The sequence below is a fragment of the Vombatus ursinus genome, unplaced genomic scaffold (assembly GCF_900497805.2).
Source record: "Vombatus ursinus unplaced genomic scaffold, bare-nosed wombat genome assembly UNPS02008996.1, whole genome shotgun sequence".
In the NCBI taxonomy this organism is placed as follows: domain Eukaryota; kingdom Metazoa; phylum Chordata; class Mammalia; order Diprotodontia; family Vombatidae; genus Vombatus; species Vombatus ursinus.
Window position 1 is genome coordinate 8,556,746 of NW_020948774.1, and position 26,451 is coordinate 8,583,196.

Consider the following 26,451-nt stretch of genomic DNA (forward strand, 5'->3'; position numbering starts at 1 on the left):
ACCCAGAATTATAAGCTTGTTCTCTTTCAGCACATTGATGATGAGGGTCTCCAAGTCTTCATAAATTTTCTCTTTGACCTCATCAGGGGTCATCGTGGTGGGGACATATGCACTGATGATAGCATTTTCCTGCAAGTGGCAATTGCATTGTCATGAGTCTGTCGTTCACTCCTTTTGGAAGGCATACAAGATTGTTGAGTAGATTAATTTTGCTTGCAAAACCTACATCAGCTTCACGGTGCTCCCCTTTGCTGTGGCCACTTGCAATAAGAGCTGCTCATTTTTCAGGTCTACTGGATTTCATGTTCTCTATAAGTGTGCTCACATTCCATGTACTGATGGTGAGTGGAATCATCTTTGCAAAAGTTTTTGTACATTTTTTTGGTGTTTTGACTGCAGGGTGGGAATCCCCACCTGTTACAGTATGCAGACTTCCCCTGGTGGAATGGGCATATGAGAACAACTTGTTCCAATGGCCGTGAAGGCAGCTGAAGCAGGTGCTGTGGAATGCTTAGAGCTTGGTTAGACATCAGAGACACTAAGGGCATCCACCGCATCCCGAGTCATCACCAATTATTTTGACTTTGTCTTACCATTGGACTTTGATAACTCTGGAAAAGAGAGTGAGGCTGACAACTTTGTGCAACTCTGCTTCACTTAAATTCATTTTATGTACAAATCAAAAGACATCATCTATACAAAAAAAAAAAAAGGGGGCACAAATAGTACAGAAGACAGGAAAGGCAAATTGGTCTAGAGACATCATCCAGGAGTGTGATAAGTAGATTCTTCCCAGTGAAGGATAAGTTTATACTTGTCTAGTAGTTTAAAGAAATCCTAGAAAGATTGTCTTTGGCCATTGACCAAAGGCATAGATAGAAGTGGAGTCACAGGATTTTGGAACTAGAAAGGAATCTTAGAGATAGATGGTAAGATTTAAGAAGTGGAGGGATCTATAAAGTTTTTTCTCCCAATTTTCTGCTTCTCTTCTGATCTTGGCTACATTGACTTTATTTGGACAAACCCTTTTTAATTTAATGTTATCAAAATTATCCATTTTGTACCTCACACTCTCTATCTCTTGTTTATTCATAAATTGTTTGCCTATCCACAAGTCTAAGAAGTAATATATTCCATGCTCTTCAAATTTCTTTGTAATCTCTCTCTATATATAGGTCATGCATCCATTTTGACCTTATCTTGGTAAATGCTGTAAAGGTCTCGTATTTCAAATATGTAAAGAATTTTGTCAAATCTATATGAATACAAGTCATTGCCCAATTGATAGTCAAAGGATATGAACAGGCAATTTTCCAATGAAGGAGTCAAAATAAATTATAGTTACATGAAAAAATGTTCTAAATCATTATTGATTAGAGAAATGCAAATTAAAACAAGCTTGAGATATCATTTTATACCTATCAGATTGGCTAAAATGATTGAAGGGGAAAGTGACAAGTGTTGGAGGGGATGTGGAAAAATTGGGATATTAATTCACTTTTGGTAGAAATGTGAACTAATCCAACCTTTTTGGAGAGCAATCTGGAATTATGCCCAAAGAGTTATTAAACTGCCAATACCCTTCAACCCAGAAATACCACTACTAGGTGTGCTTCCCAAAATGATTAGAGAAAAAGAAAAAGAATCTATATATTTGAAAATATTTATAGCAGCTCTTTTTGTGGTGGCAAGGAAGTGGAGCTGTCTGTCAACTGAAGAACAGCTAAACAAGTTGTGGTATATGATTGTGATGGAATACTATTTTGCTATAAGAAATGATGAGCTCAATGATCTTAGAAAAACATAGAAAGACTTGTGTAAAATAATGAATGACATGAGCAGGACCAAGAGAACATTGTATATAGTAACTGCAATATTGTTTTAAGAATAACTTTGTGAGGCAGCTTGGTGGCACAGTGGATAGAGCTCTAGCCTTGGAGTCAGGAGGACCTGAGTTAAAATCTGACCTCAGATACGTGACACTTACTAGCTGTGTGACCCTGGGCAAGTCACTTAACCCCATTGTCTCACCAAAAAGCAAAAAAAAATAACTTTGAGCGACAAAGTCATTTTGACTGTACCCCAAATTAACTACAAAAGACCTATGAAGGAAGACACTATCTGCATCCAGAGAAAGAACAGATAAATAGAAGTATGTATAGAATTGTTTTACATATCTATATATGTTTGTATCTAATGGTAGCCATCTCTAGGGTGGGGGAAGGAAGGGAAGAAAAAAAGAAAAAAAAGGAAATTGCATAACTTTATTATGTATTTAAAAGGAATAGCAAGTTGTATATAATAGATTTGCTGTTTCATGTGTGATCATTTTTTTTTCTATTCTACCATGTTATGGAAATGCTTGTTTTATTTCTTAACTTCAGAAGAAAATAAATTAAAAAAAGAATTGGAAGGTTTCTCAGTATGGCTCAACCGCACTCGGGAATGAGTCCACAAGAAGGGTCCTCTTGGTGCTCCAGAGCCAGAGAAAAAAAGAAATTTCAATTTGCAGTAACTTCACCCAAGAGAAGGGTCTGCATCTGCTTTATTGCTCACCTCATAAAGAATCTAAGCCTTCACCAAGCACGGAAGCAAAAGGGTCAGCTGTGAGGAGAATCATCAGGCAGTAGTTTTATCTCTTGCAATTTAAGTTCACTTTTATGGTCAATTTTACACTAAGTGGCTGTTTGGAGCAATGACATGAATTGAAGAGGTCTCCCTTTCTAAAAACCGTTTTCCAATTACTGCCAAAGAAGGGCAGCAATTCAATTCATCAGGCTGCACTGACTCCTAAGGTTGCTCCTCAGAGCTGTAACTAGCATGGGGTGAATGGAACTTTTCTCTATAGCACACCTGGGAGGTAGGGGGATAGAACATTCTCCTTAGGTGTCACACTTCACCCCAAAAGATCTTCTTCCCAGAAGAGTACACTTTCACATTTCTTCTCCATGGCAACTACTATCCCTCACACCTTATTCCACAGTCCTGGTCCTCTCAAGGTCTAGGGTATGATTGTCCCTGTAAGACTTTCTAGCCCTCTCATGATACAATTGTACTTTTAGTGAGATGCATCTACTGCGCAATTCTCATCCCTTTTTCAAGTTATCCTCTTCATTATTTGGACCCCCCACAATCTCACCTGAATTTGCCCCAGGCCCAACCAGTTATAGCTCTGATGTTCCTTCTCATCTATTCTCCTCAGGTCCCCAAGCAGGACTGTACCAGTGTTGGCGACAGCAGTGAGCTGATTGTGTGTGTGTTGACTAGAAGGATAAAGAGAAGGATGATGAGGCTTGTTTTGGAAGGTCTGTAAGTGACAGTGATTGGAAAAAGGTGTATATTCCCCTAGCCCTTTTGGTGGAAGGGTAAGAAGGTAGAGCAGTAGATAGAGCACTGGGGCTTGGATTCAGGAAGACTCATCTTCATGAGTCTGGCTGCAAACAATTACTAACTTAACTCTGTTTGCTTCAGTGTCCTCATCTGTAAAATGAGCTGGATAAGGAAATGGCAAACCACTCTACTATCTCTGCCAAGAAAACCCCAAATTGGGTCACAGACATGACGAAACACTTGAACAACAAGAAGAGGAAGAAATGGAGATGGGCAAGCAGGTGGAGGCAAGGCTTGAGAGGACTACAATCCTATAGTGTTATAGCTGGAAGGAATCCCAGACACCATCTGATTCAACCCCATCATTTCCTAGGTTAGTAAACTGAGGCTCAAAGAGTAATTTGCCCAAGGTCACACAGGTAGCAATCGGAAGAACTGGGAGTTCAACCCAAGTTATCAGAATTCAAATATAATGCATTTTCCAAAATACCACAGTGCCTTTCCAGAGGCACAGCTGGGTTCCTTTGTTCCCAATCCAAAATACCCCATGTTATTTTGGGTAGGTAATCAGGGTTAAGTGACTTGCCCAAGGTCACACAGCTAGTAAGTGTCTGAGGACAGATTTGAACTCAGGTCCTCCTGAGTCCAGGGCTGGTGCTCTATCCACTGGGCAACCTAGTTGCCCTCAGTTTGTATTATAATTTGAAGCAGATATTATCTCATTTGATTGTCACAAAAACACCTGAGATGTCTTATTATTAGCTCCAATTTGCAAATAAGGAAACTGAGGCTGAGAAGGCTAATTTGACTTGCCCAAAGTCACACAATTAGTAAGGGTTTGGAGCGAGATTTGAGCTTGAGTCTTATGACTCCTAGAATTAAGTCAGACTAACAAGTTTTTCCTTAAAAGTGAGAGAATTGGATTTCTTACGAGCAGCTCTTAAAAAATAAGGCTAAAATGATTAAGACAAGACACTAACCATAATTTCTATTACCCAGTCCTTCCCTATCCCCCGTACTCAGGATGTAGAAGTCACTAGGAAGCAAGATAGGTTCATGTGAGGCCCAGTGAGGACATACCACTGGGCAGTGTGTCCTAGGACTCAGACCTCACTGTTCTCTCCCCACTGGGAAAGTATAGATTTCCTCTTTCCTTGAAGTCTATTTCATTTTCCAGAGCAACATAGTAAAATGGAAAGAGCAGTGACCTTGAGTCAAAACTGCTAGAGTTGGGTTTGGATTTAGGTCATATAAGCTCTATGGCATTAGCCTACTCAGTACATTTCTCTGAACTTCAGTTTTCCTATCCGTACATGAGTGCCCCGTCAGACTTTGACAATTTGGATCATTGAAATGGAAAAATACAAAACCAAATATAAGACATGGTGAAAGCCACAATAGAAACAGTGCGCTTATCCAGAGCAAAGTCAGCTTTAATGTTCTGTGTTTTAGTTGTTTATTTGCATATAATAGACTGAAAAACTTTAGAGTTAATAACTGGGGAATCATGAGCCCCATAACTATTTTATGATTATTGGATAAAAGTATTTTTTCTATTTATGGTTCAGCCAGCAGAAATGAGAATCTGGATACTCATCATAAACCAGAGTCTCAAAGTGCAACAGAATGAACTAGGCAGAATGGAGGGTAAAAGAATGCCTTTCGGAGCTATGTGAAAGTGAGGCTATAGCTTTCTATTCTGAAATTAGAGGAGGAACTCTGCACTGTCACCTGCTAATATTCAATAGATCAAAAAACATATATTAAGCATCTGCCACGTGCCAGGCACCAGGTTAAACACTGAGGATACAAAAAGAAGCAAATGAGGGCTCCCTGCCCTCAAGGAGCTTACAGTCTAATGGGGAAATAACACGCAAACAAATATATACAAAGAAAACTATATACAGGATAAAAAGGAAATAATTAACAGAGGGAAGACACTGGAATTAAGAGGGTTTATGGAAGGCTTCCTGTAGAAGGTGGAATTTTAATTCCAGAGTTCCCAGGTCAAGGAGAAAATATTACAAGCAGCCAGAAAGAAACAATTTAAGTATTGTGGAAACACAATCAGGATAACACAAGATTTAGCAGCTTCTACATTAAGGGATTGGAGGGCTTGGAATATGATATTCCAGAGGTCAAAGGAGCTAATATTAAAATGAAGAATCATCTACCTAGCAAAACTGAGTACAATCCTTCGGGGAGAGGGGGGAATGGAAATTCAATGAAATAGAGAACATTCAAGCATTCTTGATGAAAAGACCAGAGCTGAATAGAAAATTTGACTTTCAAATACAAGACTCAAGAAAAGCATGAAAAGGTAAACATGAAAGAGAAATCATAAGGGGCTTATTAAAGTTGAACTGTTTGCATTCCTACATGGAAAGATGATATTTGTAACTCATGAGACTTCTCTCAGTATTAGAATAGTTGGAGGGAATATATATATAGACAGAAGGCACAGGGTGAATTGAAGATGAAAGGATGATATCTAAAAAATAAAATTAAGGGGTGAGAGAGGATTATACTGGGAGGAGAAAGGGAGAGGTAGAATGGGGTAAATTATCTCACATAAAAGAAGCAAGAAAAAGCTTTTATAGTGGAGGGGAAGAGGAGGGAGGTGAGAGGGAATGAATGAATCTTACTCTTGTCAGATCTGGCTTAAGGAGGGAATAACATGCACAGTCAACTGGGTATGGAAATCTATCTTACCCTACAGGAAAATAGTGGGAAAGGGGATAAGAGAGGGGGAATGATAGAAGGGAGGGCAGATTGGGGGAGGGTGTAATCAGAAGCAAACACTTTTGAAGAGGGACAGGGTCAAAGAAGAGAATAGAATAAATGGGAGAGCAGGATAGGATGGAGGGAATTATAGTTAGTCTTTCACAACATGACTGTTATGGAAGTGTTTTGCATGACTACACATGTATAACCTATATAGAATTACTTGCCTTCTCAATGAGGGTGGGTGGGGAGGGAGGAAGGTAGAGAATTTGGAACTCAAAGTTTTAAAAATGAATGTTAAAAATTGTTTTTCCATGCAACTGGAAAATAAGATATACAGGCAAAGGGATATAGAAATCTATCCTGCCCTACAGGAAAATAGCAGGGGAAGGGGATAAGAGAAGGGGGAGTGATAGAAGGGAGGGCAGATTGGGGGAAGGGGTATTCAGAATGCATGCCACCTTGGGGTGGGGGTAAGGGAGAGATGGGGAGAAAATTTGGAACTCAAAATCTTATGGAAGTGAATGTTGAAAACTAAAAATAAATAAATTAATTAAAAGGTGGAATTTTAGTTGGGACTTAAAGGGAGCCAGGAAGGTCAGTAGAGGGAGATCATTCCAGGCATGGGAAACAATCAGAAAAAATGACCAGAGCCATGAGATAGAGTGTCTTGTTCATTGAATAGCTAGGAGGCCAGTGTCACTGGATCAAAGAGCACATGTCAGGGAGTAAGGTGTAAGGAGACTGGAAAGGTAGGAGGCACTAGGTTATGAAGGATCTTGAATGCCAACCAGAGAATTTTGTATTTGATCCTGAAGATGTTATGGAGTTTATTTAGTGTGGGGGTGGGGGCTGGTTGCTGGTGGTGATGTGACTGGACTTGTGTTTTAGAAAAATCATTTTAGTAGTTAAATGGAGGATGGATTGTAATGGGGAAGGACTTGAGGCAGTCTGGCCCACCAGTAGGCTATTGCAATAATCCAGGCATGAGGTAATAATGGCCTGCTCTAGAGTGGTGGTGGCGTCCAAGGAGAGAAGGAGGCATATTCAACAGATGTTGCAAAAATGAAATCGACAAGCCTTGGCAACAGTCTGGATATAGAGAGGGGGTGAGAGATAGTGAGGAGTCCATGATGACTCCTGAGTTGCAAGCCTGAGGAACTGGGAGGATGGTGTTGCCCTCTACAGTAATAGGGAAGGTAGGAGGTGGGGAGGGTTTGGGGAAAATATAATAAGTTCTCTTTTAGACATGTTGAGTTTAAGATATCTATTGGACAAGATGACTGAAAGGTAATTGGAGATGTGAGAGACTGGGACAGGAAAGGAGAATCATCAGCATATAAATTGTAGGAAAAATTAGTTGGTGAACAAAAGTACATTCTTCTCTCTCTGACATCTAATATGAAGGAGGTAAAGAAGAGGAAAAGAGATATTTCCCTATACTACCACTTGTTTCTGAGGAGGTGGAAAAGAAGAAATTAGATACTTCCCTCTGCTGTTAGCTACTTTGATTCAGTGGATAGAGTTCTGGACCTGGAGTCAGGAAAATGTGAGTTCAAATTCCACTTCATACACTTACTAGCTTAGGTAAGTCACTTAACCCTTTTCAGCCTCAGTTTCCTCATCTGTAAAATGAGAATGACAATTAGCACCTACCTCCTGGGGTTGTTGTGAGGATAAAATATTTGTAAAGCACTTTGCAAGTCTAATAAATGCTAGCAATTACATTAAGCAAGGGGGGACAAAAAGGAAAGAAAATATTTCTCAACATTGACACTTGTTAAAGAGGTCGAGAAAGAAAAATCTCAGAGCCCAGATGAAGAAGCAGAATTGGAGGGGCTTCTGCCAATCCTAGGCTAAGGATCTCTGCTCTTTTGAAAAAAAAAAAGCATAACAGTACTTCAGCTAAAAGCATTGGTTGAGCCTGAAGCTGGAATCACCAAAGACTAGACCTGCCATGGAGGAATAAGAATAAGCTTAGGTGAACAGAAAGAAAGCTTACAGGAGTACAGGAGCAGCAAATGAGCAGTCTAGTGGATCAGCTCATCCCATTGACACACTATGCTCTGTGAGGAAGTCTTTCTTCTCTAGGAAGCCTTGGATTAGCCAAGTTAATCAATGGAGCCAAGTCATCCAATACAGGTACTGTGACCATTAGTGAAGTTTGAAAAGCAGTTTTTAAGGAAAAGAAAGGACATTAAGATCTGTAGTCCATGCATTTGAGTTTCCTTGGCCACATGTGGTCCCCACTGTACTTAGCAACTTGAGTGTGTGCTCGCTTTCCACAGGGACACTGTATGCCTTGCTGGGTGAGTGGTCTGCTAGATAACTGTCATTCTTTAATTTCTGTTTAAAAAATGTTTTGATTAAGTAAGCACTTAATAAATATCTATCAAGAGTTAATGGAGTCATCTTGGCTCATTTGCTGAGGGGAAATGCAAAAGTGGGAGTTCATGAGCTACAGCATTAGTAGGAATGACTACTTCCCAGAGTTACCCCTAGAATCTTGACAGTACTGAATTGTGGCAGTCACCTTTCTCTGCAGAATCCAACCGACTGCCAGCATAGTTATATATTGAAAGGGGGAAATGAGCCAGCTCCAAATAAGAGAGGGTGAAAGCCCTAGAGAGGAAAGAGAAGTTGTTCAGGGCCAGGTTGGGAGAACTGACAGAGGTGAGATAAGGCATCCCAAGACTACCCACCTCAAAAGCTTGTTGTGAAAAAAGTGTGTTATAAATTTTAAAGAGCTATAACAAATGTGAGCTGTGAAAGTAGACTGTTTCTTCTCCAGTTATCCCTCCTAATCATCAAACACAAAGAATTGCCAATACAGAAACCTTCTTTAAGAGAGCTGGCTAATGCCTCAAATTCATTTGTCCAGTGCCATATATAAAGTCTAAAATGATACATTAGGACAAGAATAGTAGTGGCTCTATGAACGCTCCCAACAAACAGACACACCAACAATCTCACTCTAGGAAACAGATGTGTTAGAACCATAGAATATCAGAGCTAGAAGAAAATTTTGTGATGACCTAGCCCAATCTCCTCCTTTTACAGAGGAAAATGGGCCTAGAGAGGATCTTGAAAAGTAGTGTATAAATCAGTTTTTTGGGTAGATTATACTATGCTATAAAATGTAGGGGAGCTCATGAGCTCTGGATTAGGCATCAGAGGACTTGGGTTTGATTCCTGGCCCTGCTACTTGCTTATGTAATGTTGGTCAAGACACTTGGGCCTTCATTTCCTCATATGTAGAAGAAGGGGGTTGGACTAGATGATTGCTAAGGCCCCATCCAGCTTTAAATATATGATCTTAGAGTCTTCTTCCACAGATCCTATGATCTGCCTACTGGAAGACCTTCTTATATCAGTGAGATAATAGATCCACTGAGGGAGAAAATACTATAGAGGAAAAGGACTGAACTGGTAATCAAGAGTCTAGGCTCAGCTCTGCTGTTAGCTTTGTGAACTCTGCCTAGTCATTTCTTCTCTTTTAGTCTTACTTTTCTCATTTGTAAAATGTGTGGCATGGAAGAGATTATCTTTAAGGTCCCTTATTATTTTAACAGCCTATTTTTTAAAAATTTATTTAGTATTTTATTTTTCCCTAGTTACATGTAAAAACAATTTTTAACATTCGTTTTTAAAACTTTGAGTTCCAAATTCTCTCCCTTCCTCTCTCCACATTCCCCACATTGAAAAGGCAAGCAATTTGATATAGATTATGCATGTGAGGTCATGCAAAACATTTCCATATTAGTTATTTTGTGAAAGAAAACATAGACCAAAAAAAAAACCTCAATAAAAATAAAGTAAAAAAAAGTATGCTTCAATTTGTATTCAGACACCATCAGTTCTCTCTCTGGGGATGGATAGCATTTTTCATCAAAAGTCCTTCAGAGTTGTCTTGGACCACTGTATTGCTGAGAATAGCTAAATCATTCACAGCTGATCATCTTATAATATTGCTATTACTTTGTACACAGTGCATTTCACTTTGCATCAGCTCAAGTAAGTCTTTCCACGTTTTTCTGAAAGCATCCTGCTCATCATTTCTTATAGCACAATAGTATTCCATCATAATCATATAGTACAATTTGTTCAGCCATTCCCTAATTGATGGGAATCCTGTTGATTTCCAAATCTTTGCCACCAGAAAAGAGCTGCTATAAACATTTTTTGTAGATATAGGTCCTTTTCCTTTTTAAAAAAAATCTCTTTGGGGACACAGACTAGTAGTGGCATTATTAGGTCAAAGTGTATGCATGGTTTTATAGCCCTTTGGACATAGCTCCAAATTGCTCTACAGAACAGTTGAATCAGTTCACAACTCCACCAACAGTGCATTAACATCTCATTTTCACCACATTCCTTCCAACATTGGTCAGTTTCCTTTTCTGTCCTATTAACCAATCTAATGGGTATGGGGTGGTACCTCAGAATTGTTTTAATTTGCATTTCTCCAAAAAATAGTGAGTTAGAGCATTTTTTCATATGACTATAGATAACTTTGATTAATTCATCTAAAAACCTGTTCATATCTTTTGATTATCCATTGGGGAATGGCTCTTATTTTTATAAATTTGACTCAGTTCTCTACATGTTTGAGAAATGAGGCCTTTATCAGAGAAATTTGCTTCAAAATTTTTTTTCACAGTTACTATTGCTAACCGTATTTTCAAATTTCAATTTTTTTCACAGTTACTATTGCTAACTGTATTTTCCTCCATCTGATTTCCCCTGCCCTGTTTATTCTATTCTCTCTCCTTTCACCTTACCCCTTCTCAAAAGTGTTTTTCTTTTGTCTACCCCTCCCCCAATCTGCCCTTCCTTCTATCACCCCACCTCACCTTCTCATATTCTCTTCCCCTCCAACTTTCCTGTGGGGTAAGACAGATTTTTATACCCAATTGAGTGTGTATGTTATTCCCTCTTTGAGACAATTCTGATGACAATAAGGTTCACTAGATCCCCTTCACCTCCCCCCCTTCCCCTCCACTGTAAAAACTTTTTTTGTCTCTTATGTGAGATAATTTACCCCATTCTACCTCTCCATTTTCCTTTCTCCCAGTACATTCCTCTTTCTCACTCCTTAATTTCAGTTTTTTAGATATCATCCCTTCATATTCAGCTCACACCTATACCATCTGTCTATATATACTCCTTCGAACTGTCCTAAATAAAGAGAAAGTTTTATCATCTTCCCATGTAGAAATGTAAACAAGTGAACCTTATTAAGTCCTTTATGGTTTCTCTTTCCTTCTTACTTTATTATGCTTCTCTTGAGTCTTGTATTTGAAAGTTAAATTTTCTATTCACTCACACCTATTCTATCCAACGAATCCTATTCAGCTCACACCTATACCTGCTGTCTATATACACTCCCTCTAACTGCCCTAATAATGTATTTGAAAGTTAAACTTTCTATTCAACTCTGGTCTTTTCATCAAGAATGCTTGAAACTGCTCTATTTCATTGAATATCCATTTTTCCCCCTGAAGGATTATACTCAGTTTTGCTGGGTAAGTGATTTTTGGTTGTAAAACTAGCTCCTTTGTCCTTTGGAATATCACATTCCAAGCCCTCTGATCCTTTAATGTAGAAGCTGTTAAATCTTGTGTTATCCTGACTGTGGTTCCATGGTACTTGAATTGTTTCTTTCTGGCTGCCTGCAATATTTTCTCCTTGATCTGGGAGCTCTGGAATTTGGCCATAATATACCTGGGAGTTTTCATTTTGGGATCTCTTTCAGGAGGTGGTCAGTGGATTCTTTCAATTTTCATTTTACCTTCGGTTCTAGGATATCAGAGCAATTTTTCTTGATAATTTCTTGAAAGATGATGTCTAGGGTCTTTTTTCATTAATTTATTTTTAGTTTTCAACAATCACTTCCATAAGCTTTTGAGTTTTAAATTTTTCTCCCTTTCCCTTCCCACCTTCCTTCCCAAGACGATTTGCAATCTGATACATGCTCTCTCTATATATTCCCATTAAACATAATTTCACATTAGTCATGTTGTAAGGAAGAATTATAACCAATAGGAGGAACCACAAGAAAGAGGAAACAAAACAAAACAGAAGAAAAAAAGAGCAAATAGTATGCTTCAATCTGTAGTCAAATTCCTTAGTTCTTTTTCTAGATGTGGATATAGACTTTTTTTTTTTAACTTTTTGGTGAGGTAATCAGGGTTAGGTATTGCCCATGGTCACACACAGCTTGTAAGTGTCAAGTGTCTGAGGCCAATTTGAACTCAGGTCCTCCTGACTCCAAGGCCAGAGCTCTATTCACTGTGCCACCTAACTGCCCTAGGCTTTTTTTTTTATCATGACTTTCAGATAGTCCAATAATTTTAAAATTATCTCCCCTGGATCTGTTTTCCAGATCAGTTGTTTTTTCCAATGAGATATTTCACATTTTCTTCTATTTTTTCATTCTTTTGGTTTTGTTTTATTGTTTCTCGATTTCTCATAAAGTCATTAGCTTCCATTTTCTCAATTCTAATTTTTAAGGAATTATTTTCTCCAGTGAGCTTTTGGATCTCCTTTTCCATTTGGCCAATTCTACTTATTAAGAAGTTTTTTTTTTCTTCAGTGAATTTTTGTGCCTCTTTTTGCCTTTGGCCAATTCTGCTTGTTAAGATGTTATTTTCTTCAGGTTTTTTTTTTTGTGTGTTTCCTTTACCAAGCTGTTGATTCATTTTTCATTATTTTCCTGCATCACTCTCATTTCTCTTCACAATTTTTCTACTATCTCTCTTACTTGACTTTCAAAATCCTTTCTGAGCCCTTCCTAGTCTGAGACTAATTCATATTTTTCTTGGAGGCTTTGGATATAGGAGCTTTGACTTTGTTATCTTCTGAGTGTGTGTTTTGATCTTTCTTGTTACCACAGTAACTTTCTATGATCAGAATTTTTTTCTGCTGTTTGCTCATTTTTCCAGTCTATTTCTTGGCTTTTAACTCTTTGTTGAAGTGGAGCTCTGCTTCCATGGTGGAGGGCATACTGTCCCAAGCTTCAGGGGTTTTATACGGCTGTTTTCAGGGATACTTCTAGGGACCTAGAATTTCATTTCTTTTAAAGTGGTATGATCTAAGGAGAGATATGTTAACTATTCTCCTGGTCTGTGCTCTGGTTTGTGAGTGACCACAAGCACTTTTTTCTGGCCTGGAACTACAACAAGGGTCCTTTCTCCACTGCAGCCACAAGCTCTGGTGTGTTTTGTCCTGGGACTGCCACCCAGGATTGCAACCTGGATTCAAGTATGAGCAAAGCAACAGAGTTCTGCCTCAGTGCGAGCAAAGAGACCCCTGTAATCTCTCTCTGACCAGTTGTTCGACCCCCCTTACCATCTGTGGGCTGAGAGCTCTGGAAGCAGCAGCTGCTGCTGATTCAGTGTCTCCCAAGGCCTGCTCCTGGTTTACTGGTGCTGGTGTGGCCTCACTGGACTGTGCTCCATTCTGACCCAGGTGTATGAGACCTTTCCTGCTGACGTTCTAAGTTGTCTTTGGCTGGAAAATTATTTCACCCTGTCCTTTTGTGGGTTCTGCTGCTCCCAGAATTACTTTATGGCATTATTTAAAGGTGTTCAGAGGGGTTTTGGGGAGAGCTCAGGTAAGTTGCTGCCTTTCTCCACCATCTTGGCTCCAACACACCATTTCTCACTCCACCCATTGTTTTATGGACCTAGAGATTTATTTCCATTCAAGCCACATACTCCAAAGAGAACATGGTTTTTCCTCTTAGTCCTTCTCCTTTAAACATTTTTTATTCAGTATTTCATCATTTGCCAGTTAAGTCAACTAATTTTCTACTAAAACCAATTTCACTCATGGATGGACTAAAAGCTCAGTTATGCAAATAAAATTGAAGGTCCCAAGAAAGCTAGAAGGAAGAAGCCTATGTTTAAAAAGGAAAAGAAGAAGAAGAAGAAGAAGAAGAAGATGATGATGATGATGATGATGATGATGATGACTTGATCCCAACACTTGTAATAATACCTCATAATGTAACTGGCAGATGGATCTGCTCTGATGGGCCTCCCTCCTCCTAGCCTTGAGGGATGCCTTACATCACCTTATGATGGCCTTGTCAAGGAGCTTGTGGTTATTATGATGCTGCACTTAGAGTAGTATTAGATGTGCATTTGGAACAGGGAGAAGCCTGCTTATCTGTCCAGCTTCATTATTTAGACAGCAGTCAAGACATCTGCCAGGAACATCTGTGAATAAACTAAAATAAATCTATAAATGGCATCTATGTCCTACTAATTTCCCTGCACAGGTCATTTCACCAGCCAAGGGAGACATTTCTAGCACTGAAGTTGAAAAGTGAGTCTCTAAATTCAGATTAACTTCATATCTCACTGACCTATTTTTATATTAACCTGAGCTATGCTCCTATGTGATGGCTTATGGGCTGGGAAACCCAAATTCCAATTGATCCTAGAGGATGGTACCTTCCTCCTGCTGGCCTGGCAGTGTGATGCCTCATATTTAATTACACCTCTGCTGATGCCCTCTTTCAAGACTGAAACTATTACCATAAGATGAGAGAAGATACCAGCTTTGGCGTTTAAGTCTATTAGCCATAGTTAAATCCAAGGCAGGCTGGGAGTAGAGCATTTATTTAAGCACCAATGTGACCCTGAAGTAGGAAGATTAGTTTTGGGAAATCAAAGCACCATTCCTTTACCTACATGTCTTCACCCCACTTCTTGTCTCCAGCTTCCACCTAACTCCCTTCCTTTTAAAAAAAAACTTAGTGCAAAGAGAAAAAACCCCAATATATCTAAGTAAAGGATCAAACAAGACAGATTGGGATTTGTCACTAGGCTCATTGAATCTTGGACAGAACTATACCCAGGTACTCATAAGAATAGCATTTCATCATTTCCCCTCGGGCACTTATTCTCCCCTAATCACATTATTTTTGTTTTGTTTTGTTTTGTTGTTTAGGCAATTGGGGTTAAGTGACTTGCCCAGGGTCACACAGCTAGTAAGTGTCAAGTGTTTGGTCTGAGGCTGGATTTGAACTCAGGTCCTACTGACTTCAGGGCCGGTGCTCTATCCACTGCACCCCCTAGCTGCCCTATAATCACATTATTTTCCTCCACGTATCCTACTACTAGTTTTTACTTTTCAACATACTATGTACCATCCCCACTGACCTGAAGATATTTTAAATTGTTTTCCATTTTGCAAATAGGGGCTTAAAATAAATCCTTACATAAAATTTAAGTCTTTGCCCTTCAAGTTAGCCCTCAATCACATACTTGGTTCCCACCTCAACACATTATATTTAGTCCCCAAATCTAGGACCTTGGCAACATTTGTAAAGTCTTTTGAATGACTTTGTGCCCTTAAACACATTTTTAACACCATAAAGCTGTCTCTTGTGCTGGATCTAGAATAAGAGGCTCTGGGTTCAAATCCAGGTGCTGCCACTTCTTACATGTGTGATCTTTGGCAAGTCACTCCTCTGGGTCTAGTTTCTTCATCTAAAAAATGAGAGTGTTGGACCAGAGAGATAACCTCTAAGATCTCTTCCTGCTCAGAATCTATGCTTGTGATTGTAGAATGATTCCATTCTGGTATTAAACCTATAAGCACAAATTGACAAGCAACACTCTGATCCATGATCTTTCCTACACAAGGAATCTGTATGCAGCTGAACCAGGAAAATTAAAAGCAAACAAACAAACAAGAAAAAGCTGAAACACTTCCCTTAGTGGTTTGTGGGTTCTTCTTGCTTATGAGGTTAGAAGAAAGTCTTCTGGGAAGCAGTTAAGATATAGCAGAAAGAATGCTGGATCTGGAGTTTAAATATCTAGATTTGAATCCTGTCCCTGCCACTTACAACTCACTTATCCTCTCTGGGCCTCGGTATTGCTATCAGAATAATGAGAGGAATGGAGTAGATGATTTCCAAGGTCCTTTTCAATTCTAAATATTTTTTATTTCTTCTTTTTGGTTGGGCTTATGATTTCACTCATGTGGGGAACTCTCTCTCTCTCTCTCTCTCTCTCTCTCTCTCTCTGATGCAGATAAGCTATAGTCTTAGAATTGGAAGATATAAATGAGGCACTGGGAATTAAACAACTTGCCCAAGTTCACCTAACTAATATATGTCAGAGGGAGATTTGAACACAAGTGTTCCTGACTCCAAGGCCAGTCTCCTATTCACTCTATTATGTTGTGTATCTTTAAAGTATGAACTAAGTTAATTTTGTTGACCTACTTATGTTCTATCTGAGGGAACATAGCAATTTTTTTGTTTTGATTTGTTTTCCTATAGCTTTTTTCCTGCACCTTGTGAGATTTAGAAAACACATCCTCAAGAAAATTCTCTGAGATTGATATGCTCTTTACAAAATTTTGCTTTACCTGAGCTAGATTTCACATTGGTATACATATTCACAAGGCATTAGTGGACAGGAGTTAGATCTGTCTTGGTACAAACCAGTTATGACAGTGAGCAACTAAGACCATCCTTTTAATTAATACAAGTGAAGAATTGGGAGTTGCCTCTTCACTGGATCATACTCTTCTCAAAATTTCCAACATGCAAAAAAGTACAGTAAAAACACATGTTACATTGAAAAGTCCAAGAGTGTAGGTGAAAGGAGATTTGGGATCTCTCTGGGAGTGACTTGAGGTATTAGAGTTGGGTTGAGGTATGAGAACTTTTCATCATGCATTTACTTGTTTATGTACATAAACATTATCCCAAAAAGAAGTAAAGTCCTTGAGGCCAGGGACTGTTTTGTATTTGTCTTTTTACGTTCAGTGCTTAGCACAATCTTACAAGTGGTAGGTGCATGATAAATGTTTGTTGAATTGAAATGAATTTTCTATTTAGAACAATCTCATTCTGGGACCACTAAACCCAATGACTCCATCTTCAGTGATTTAGAGATGATATCTTTGCTGATCAATGGACGTATTACAGAGTTATGGAGAAGATGGAGAGATATGAATTGGGTGATAATACAGTTAGATAGATTTGGAACTGATTGGGTGGCTAGATTAAAAGAATAGTTAGTTGTTTCATGTTGACATGGTAGAAAGTCTCCAGTAGAATACCTCAGAGATGTACTTGGGGCTGTGCCTTAACATTTTTTTAAATCAATGATTTGGAAAAAAGCATAGGTGACTGTTTGTCAGATGTGTGGATAACACTGAGTTAGTTGGGAAAGCTACCATGCTGTATAACAGAGTCAGAATCCAAGGCTAGATCACAGGCTAGAATATTAGACTGATTCTAATAATGTAATATTCAATAAGGATACACATAAAATCTTACATTTGGGTATAAAAATTCACTTCAACAAATGCAAGACAGGAAAGGAATAGTTAGACAATTGTTCTGAAAAAGATCGGGAGTTTTAGTGGACCAGAAGCTCAACAGGAGTCAGCAGTGTGATGTTGAAGCCAAAAAAGTGAATGAATTAAATCCAAGGTTGCAATCATAGTGGCACAGCGTCCAGGATTTGGGAGGCAATAGTCCATCAGTATCTTTATCTGGAGTATTGTATTCAGTTCAGGAGTCTATGGTTTAAGAAGGAATGAATATGATGGAGAACATCTAGGAAGACAATCAGAATAGTGAAGGTCCTTGAATCCATGTTATTTGAGGATTAATTGAAGGAATAAATGGTGGTTATCTTGCAGAAGAGACTTGAGGAAAAATGATAATATTCTTAAAACATTTCAAAGAAATCTAATTTTCTCTGTTTTATCCAGAGGGAAGAACCCAGGAGCAAAGGGCTTAAGTTGCAAAAAAGAAAATTTACATGGTGTCAGAATAAAAAACAACAACTTCCTAAGAATTAGACCAACACAAGAGTGGTATCTCTAGAGAGGTAGGTTTCCCCTCATTAGATGTCTTCAAGCAGAAACTGGATGACCATTTATTGGGATTCCTTTTATGTACAGGTTGGACTAGAAGACCACTGACTCCCCAATTCTGTGATTAACAGCATCTCAGAGATGTATGAATAGGCCAGTATATTGTCCCTATGTCACATACGGGGTCCAGAGGTTAAATGACTTACCCAAATCCAGATAGTAATGTAATTAATGTAATTAAAACTACATACAGTATTGTACTTTTGTCTCTCAAAACAATATCATCTCCACCAAACCATAGTGCCCCTGTATTCAGCCTAGGTACCTTTTTTGAAGTTATAGGCATTGATGCTACAAGTCTACCATGCTATTATAATCACTTGGTATAAAATCAGTGGTATACAGAGCCTTTGCAATGTAGCAAACAGCCTCCCCCTAAACATTTCTCCCCCATTTCCCAGTTTCTGACTCCTCTTTCTCAGAAGCTTGAAGAGATTCACAAGCATAGGAAAATTTCCCTTTCATTATTTACAATAATTTAGTGGCTTTGTTGAATTTATTCCTACAGACACTGTCAATAAATCTCTCAAGCTCTCTGTTCAGCAGGAGCTGGGAGATATTTCTAATTATTGGAAGCAGTGTTGGGAATGACTTGAGTTCAACTACGTTTCTGTCTCAATGAGCAACCCTGTTCTGTGGCAGGTAACATATATACACAACTCAGTAGAGAAAGGCTTCACACAATAGAAACAGCAAAATTCTATAAAAAGGCTGGTTCTATCTCTCTGTACTGGTGAAGCCTTTCTCTTCCTTCAGCACCACCATTCTGGGACAGCTCCAAAGCCTGGGTCCCTTATTTGTGTGCACTCCCTAGAAGGAACAGGATTGATAACACTATGCAGGGTTGACCCTGAGCAAAATTGTAAAGTGGACAAAACGTATCTTGAATAACTTTTCACCTGCTCCTATTTCAGCACTTACACTTCTCCTTTTCACATTATTTACCCCAAATTCCTACACTTCTAAATGGGGATAGTAATACTTATAGTATACTTAACTGAGAGGGGAATTGAGAAGATCAAATGAAATGATGCATGCCAAGTTTTTTTACAAGCCTTAAAGCAATATAGAAATGTGATTAATTATTATTGTTAAGATTTTGCTAAAATGGGGAATCTGAGTCTGTTATTGTATGGAGAAAGGGATTCAAAGAGAGATGGTGTTGTATAAGAGAAGAAATACTGCATTTGGAGGTAAAAGACAAGGATTCAAATCCTGATTTAGCCACTTAACCACTAGTGTCTGACCTTGTACAAGCTTCTCTCTGAAATTCAGTTTCTTTGTTTATAAAATAAGGGAGTTGGACCAGATTACTTCCAAGGTTCCTTCTAGCTCTAAATCTATGCTTTTCTGAGTGTTTTGAAGGGGGAAGGAAAGGGAAGACCTCATGAATACATCTAGAACTGATAATCCTTCAAGATGCACAGTGGGGATTCAGACGTCATCTATAATATGCTAACTGGGAAGCTTATTGAAAAGAGGCAACAATGTCCTGAAAGAGTATGTTTAATTCATTTGCCAGTGATTTGTGTATTTTTATATTTGGTATACCAGGGTGGACCCTACGGAAAATACCAGTGGAAAGAAGATTTGAGAGACGAATGAAACCACAGAACAGAAATCTCTCTATTTATTATTCTTCCTTCCTTCTCAATGTCCCTATATTTACTTCTGAATGACTGTTTTCTCAGCAGCCCAAGGCAATAACCTTAAATTCTCTAGCCTTCTGCCTCCATCTACAGACTTATTTATAATAGTCAGGAGAGGAGTAAAGAAACACTAGCTGACACTTCTGACCTCAGGCTCAACTTACTCTTCGTGTGCTAGAATGGGGCCAAGAAGCATCCCAGTGTGGGGAATCCTAAAGAAGCCTTGTGTATGCACCAGTTACCATAAGGATCAGGGAAGCAGAAGAGAGCTGACCTATACAATTCAGTCCAATTCTAGCAAGCTAATATTGACCAGATATTGAAAACAATTAATAGAACTTCACTTTACTTAGAAGTAAGACCTTGATTGGGAGGGAAATTCCCTTCGAAAAACAAGATATATGTATGGCCTCAGTGCATTTCAAAATTTTAAACATTTCAGTTCTGAGGAAGAATGATGTGGCCATGTATAATAGAAAGTTTTAGACTAAGAAGTTTAATCAGAACACCAGGAATTCTTCCTGATGGTCACAGACCTTAATGTCTTTGGCTTGAGTAGGCCTTCCAGAGTTCATGTTCTCTAACCCAGGTTACTAAACAACTGAGACCCCTGCAGTACTTTTTTCCAAGGGAAACCAGGGTGATTATTCACCTATACTTCCGCAATAGACTCTTCCACACACTCACCTCTGCAACTCTTTCAAGGACACGGTGATCTTCAGGTTATGTCCCAGGACGAAGAGGACAGCTAGGATGTCTGCCCACTGTACCATCTCACCCAGGGGTCCCCCTTTCAGTACCCTTGGGCTGAACACATCCCCAGATTCCTCTGTCAAGAAACCAATATGGATGAGGATCTGAAGCCAAGAGAGAAGAGAGCAAGTCAGTGTAAAGAAAAAAAATCAAAGCTTTATCTAGGTTTGTCCTCTCTCAGGGGTCTGGGGAAGTTGATCAGTAGCAGATTCCATCTCTAAACTAGAATTGATTTCTTATGTGGCAGCAAAGTAGATAGGTACCAAGAAGTAGATGGGGAGGCCTTATGAGCAGGGTAGAACAAACTATCCAGAGTAAGCCAGATAAATCCCCCAAATACCAGATCATTGCTGTTCCTATTGCTAATAGTAGAAAGATGTAGTGTACAGGCTGTCCTACAGGACAGAAGCCACCTGTCCTACCCTTCTCTTAGGCTTTGGAAGTGACCTGTCCTAATTCATGTACCTGCTTATCCCCTTGGCTTTGGGGATTCCATTTATCAAGTGCCTGCTTGTGGCTGGTAGTTAAGAAATCCAAACTTAAGTAGATGCCTGGGGTCTGTAGTACTTTATCTCTCATCCTTCATCTTGCTTGTTGTGTACTCACTGTGAGAGGAAATCCTTTGCTCATAAGGACAGACAATTCTATGACAATAGCCCAGGCAGTATAAGGACCACAATAGAAAATCAGTCTAAGCTTAGGAGCTCCGAGAAGGATCTATTAGGACATGCAGAGGGTGTGGTGAGTAAGAACTTTCTCTCAAGTTAACTACATTGGGGCATCAAGGTGAGGTGAGAGAGAAGAAGGGGGTCAATATTACTTGTCTTAAGTGGTGGATATAACTTTCAGCATGGGAATTGGTGGTACTGAAGTCAGGGTGTGACAGGGCAAGAACACAGTCCTACAACAGGGTGTGAATTTCCTGGCAGAGCCTCAGGGGAAGTCTTCTCCATCTACCTGCTTCTGGTCTCTCCTGGATCCCTTTAGCTTTGCTTCCAGACGTTGTGCTGCCAGAGCCCAGTGAGCTGCCAATTGCTTGATTCTTTTCTTCATGAAGATCAGTGACTCCTTCCCACTTCCAATCAGCTCCAAGAGGTGGGAGAGATTGCTCCGGAAAGCTGCCTATAGGGGATGAGATGAGGGAGAGGGATGCAGACACTGATGCTTAGTGTGGGACAGTTGTACCCAGCAGGTTTTGGGGAGGAAGTGTCAATTAATCTCTAATTATCCAACCAAACATCCAGGACACCAGGCCCTACTCGATGTGAGCATCTTGTCACATACGTGCCCATCTTCTCTTTTTGGCTTCTTGCACTTGCAATGGAAATAATAAATCAATACTACCATTGCCACTGGAAATGATGTGATAATCTGTTGCCTTATGGCTTCACTCACAGTAGCTGTAATGGCCTACACCAAAACTCCCTTAAAAATGACCATGACTTTGAGATTGGTAGCTCCTTGAGGGTAGGGATAGTTTCATTTCTGCATTTGTATCCCCAGGCCCTATAGCATTTAATAAATGCTTATTGATTGACTATCAAGGGCCTGGGTTCCACTATGACTTCTCCATTCCTGGTTAATGAGACACCTTTAGAACCATAGTCTCTGTGCCTCCAGATTTAATGTGAGACTGGATTCTGGGACAGGAATAGAAGGACAAATGACCAGCCCTAGTACTAAGGGTCTGAGTCAAAGTGTTCCTTTCAGAACTAGTCTCAGGGTGATTCCCTGGCTTTAGCTAGGGGACTGGATCAGTTACGCTTCCATTCAATGAATTTGGGTTGACCATAGGATGGGCCTCTAGGGCTCCCACCCTAAAACCTGTTTGAGAGTGATCTGAACTGCCCATATGTCTGGGAACCTCTTGACCAGAGAAAGGAAAGGAGGTGGATATGGACAGTTGACATGATAATTTTCAGTTGGACATGGGAATAACCTGGACTTTTTTTTATATCCCACCCTGAAGGCCACATCTTACAGACTGATTAGGTCCCAGAATCTACAAGGCTTCCTGCCTAAAAAGGTGGGGGTGGGGTGGGTGGAGGAAGTATATAGAAACAAGCTAATGGTCTTCTATTGGTCCCACTACCTGGACAATTGTGTCATGCAAAATCCTTACCTGGACTTTGGGCAGGGGCTTAGGGGCAGGTAACACTGCTGTTTGATTCCTCCAAGACATTAAGGGACAGAACCACTCTACTTCACTGAGGTAGATTAGGAAGGAGCACTCAGTGCCATCCACACCAAAGAAGGCATAACAGGGATCAGAAGTCCATCGAGCGTGCATCCACTGCAGAAAGGAATGGAACGCAGAGTCAAGAGAACAAGCTCTAACCCTTACCTACCAATACTGACCCCATTCCCTACAGTAGAATCACTTGACTTAATTAAGATGGAGACCATCAGGACACTTTGTGGTAATTAACTATAACTTCAGTTCATTTTCCAGTAACAAAGGTGAGTGAGCCAAGAGCAAGGTAGAGATGGGGAGGTGTGGGGAAAGGAACAAGACAAGGGCAATCCTAGTATTTTAGTTATTCTCTCCCCTCATAGAGGGACCCTGATAGTGGCATGGAGGGGTAGGATACTCCTTCCTTAAACTCCAGAGGCAGCATGGTATAGTCAAAAGAGTGCTAGCTCTAGACTCAGAGGTCCTGGGTTAAAATCCTAGTTACTATATGTGTGATCTAGGGCAAGTCACCTTACCTCCATGGGACTCAGTTTCCTCTTCTATAAAATAAGGGGATTGTTTCTCTGAGGTCCCTCCCAGCCCTAGATCTATGATCTTGGATTCCATTAATCCCCTGACAGAGTCCCAAAGTATGGACAAGTGAGTCAAAATTAACTGTATTTTTAAAGTTCTTTATATACATTTTCTCATCTGACCTTCACAACAACCCTGTGAGGTAAGTCCTGACTTGGTAAGTGAGGAAACTGAGTATGTGAGACATTAAGTGATGTTCCCATGGTCACAAAGCTAATAAGTGTCAAAGGCAGGATTAAATAGATATTTCTCCTGATTATAGATCCAGCATTCTTTCTACTGTACCATACTTTCTCCTGAGATCAGAAACCCTGCAGTTATTACACCCTTTCCCCTCCCCTAGGCGTATGCAGAATTATCATTATTCAGTGACAATTTCTGGAATATTTAATGGGGCAGTCATTTCTCACATTTCATTTCAGTCACAACAGACCTGGATAAATAAACCCCTGTTGCCAGAGAGGATGGACTGGAGCAAGAGGGCAAGGGCAAAGGTAATGGTAAGAGGAGGAAAGAGATGGGGAACTAGATTCTTACCCTCTTAGGGCAATCCTGAGAGTAACTACAGCCAAGAAAAACAATTTGCCTGCGACCATAGGCTGGCAAGGAGCTTGAGTATAGGGTTTTATGTCCCTCTGACATTTAATTGACTAGTTCCATTAAGGAGAGGAAAAATGAAAGGTTGATCATGAGGAAACTCTTCTCCTTCTTGTTGGAAATTTTGCATATAATTTTAATTGGTGCTTAAAATAATCTCATTCCATAAGAAGTTAATGGGGAAAGTTTGACTCCTCCAGAAATAGCTGAGAGACAGATCAACAAAGAGAAATTAGGGACATGGTCAGAACTAGAAACCTGAAAACTCAACCAATCAGTGAAGTCAAGGATTTCAAGTCAATGAATTCCAAAAACATCTAAAATACCTACTATTTGCAAGGCACTGTGGTAGGCACTGGATATATAAAGGTAGTAAACAAGAGTTCCTGCCCTCAAGAAGCTTAAATTCTATAAGGGACAGAAGTAGATAAATACATGTACAGAAGTAAATAAAGACAAAGCCTATAAAAAGTAATTTCGAATGAGAGTACTAATATCAGGAGAGGCAGCTAAGTGGCACAGTGGATAGAATGTGAGTCCTGAAGTCAGGAAGACATTATCTTCCTGAGTTCAAACCTGACCTCAAATACCTACTATCTGTGTGACCCTAGGCAAGTCACTTAACCTCTCTGCCTTACTCCACTGGAAAAGGAAATGGCAAATCGCTTCAGTATCTTTGCCAAGAAAACCCCAAAATGAGGTCACAAAGAGCTGGACGTGACTGAAACAACTGAACAGCAAATAACAGGAGATCAGGAAAGGCCTCATGAAGGAAGTAGAAATTCTAGGAGGTATAGGTGAGAAGGGAGTGTATTCCAATATTAGTCATTTCTGTTCTGTTAATGAGCTAAGAGCTAAAGGTATTTTTTAGGAAGCTGGAATTTAATGGACTCTCAAAAGCGACAAGGCTTTGAAACATGAAAATAAAAACAATCTGTTTCTGGCAGTCAGAGAAAGTTAATTTCAGTTAATTTCAGAGAAAGACTTCAGTTACAGATAGTGTCCTCCACCAAGGCTATACAGACACTAAAGGACTATGCAAGATGCCAGCTTAGAACAATAGACGAAGTCAAGTTTCACGGAAGAGTAACCTTAACAACCACATAAAGAATATGCTCCAGAGAAGCCTAAATAGGAAATCCACTGCTCCCATTCCCTCATACAACATTCTAGCCAATTATGCTGTGAACTATTCTTCAATCTCCTCCTGCTCTCTCTATATATTTTCAGTCTGTCTACTGATTCCTAGAACATACTTCTTTCTCATATGCCTTTTTCATTAGCTTTTTTTTCCTTCAGTGCCAAGATTGGTTACCTCCATGAACCCATCCCTGACTTACAGAGCTGAAAACAATCTCTCTCCCCTCATTTTTTTTTCTTTTGGTGCATGGTACATTTTTGGGGACCCCTCCTTTGCTTCTTCTACCTTGCACAATTTTTATTTGAATTCATGCTACATTCTGTCTCCCCCTGCCCCACTCCACTAGATTGTATCCTCTTTGCAGGAAGGAATTGTGTCCCTTTTCTTTCTTGTACCCCCAGCACCTAGTATAATGCTTTGTACACAGGCCTTTAATGTTTGTTGAATTAAATTGAAATAATTTTTTTTGGTGAGGGCAATTGGGTTAAGTGACTTGCCCAGAGTCACACAGCTAGTGAGTGTTATGTGTCTGAGGCCAGATTTGAACTCAGGTCCTCCTGATTCCAGGGCCAGTGCTCTATCCACTACACCACCTAGCTGCACCAGAAATATATATTTTTTTTAATAAAAAGGATAAAGTTAGGATTTCCAGAGAAGAAGGCATAGAAAGGGGTGTTGGGAGGTCAATATAGAATGACCTAAAGTCCATTGGAAAGCTCTTTGAGACTGGGTTGGAAAATACCAACTTCTAGAGGGCCAGAGGATAAGGAACATGGCAGGATCTGAGAGGGCCAAAGGTAGCTACAGAATGGAGGTGAAGTAGAGGCCAAAACCAGGGAGGCAACCTGAAGGTACCCAGCTAGAAAGAGAACTGGCAGGCAGGATCTTTGAGAGACTGAGGCTCTCATGACACTTAGATACAGTGTCACCCCCAAACTTAATCTGGGCTAAGAATAAAGGGTCTTTACTTAGTATTTACCAAGTCAGAATTTGTAACTTCCTTAGTCAGTCACATGTTATTTTATTTTTTTTAATTTATTTTATTTTTAGTCTATGGAATAAAACAAGCATTTCCATAACTGTAATAAAAAAGATGATAGTACATGAAGCTGCAAATCTATTATGGTACAACTTGCTATTCTTTTTAAATATATAATAAAGTTATCATGTAAATTTCTTTTTTTTTGTCTTATAAAATGACCATTTAAAAATCTTTGAGGTATTTGTGAATTTGTCACAGGAAAGTAATTTTTCTTAATAATGGTGGTGGTTGGGGTAGGGTCTGATGGATTTCTAGTTACAGTAGCTGACCAGCTTCAGAATCCACTGAGAGCCAGCATGACTAGGGTGGTGAGGGTAGAAGAGAAGCCTCATAGGTCCGAGTGTGGGTAATGCACAACTGCTTGACACAATGTTCCAGATACAGGCCAGCAGGGGGAATTGAGATTTGAGTGGTTCCTGCTTCTTCTTGTTAACTAGACATGTACCTCTGACTTTGCATCTATAAACCAAGTGTGCTGAGGTCAAAGCATGGTGTGTGTGTGTGTGTGTGTGTGTGTGTGTGTGTGTGTGTGTGTGTG

The 26,451-nt window shown here is 39.6% G+C and overlaps 1 protein-coding gene across 2 annotated transcripts in view; it reads right to left on the reverse strand.

Annotated features, from left to right (window-relative positions):
* The window catches only part of MGAT5B (alpha-1,6-mannosylglycoprotein 6-beta-N-acetylglucosaminyltransferase B), a 134,641-nt gene that overhangs the window by 41,502 nt on the left and 66,688 nt on the right, over nt 1-26,451 (reverse strand). For both annotated transcript variants that reach the window (XM_027850262.1, XM_027850261.1), the window contains exons 6-8: nt 22,489-22,659; nt 21,324-21,488; nt 20,301-20,470 (exon numbers count right to left, since the gene is read on the reverse strand). In XM_027850262.1, coding sequence (XP_027706063.1) covers nt 20,301-20,470; nt 21,324-21,488; nt 22,489-22,659 — 506 coding nt within the window. The remainder of the gene's footprint in view (nt 1-20,300; nt 20,471-21,323; nt 21,489-22,488; nt 22,660-26,451) is intronic.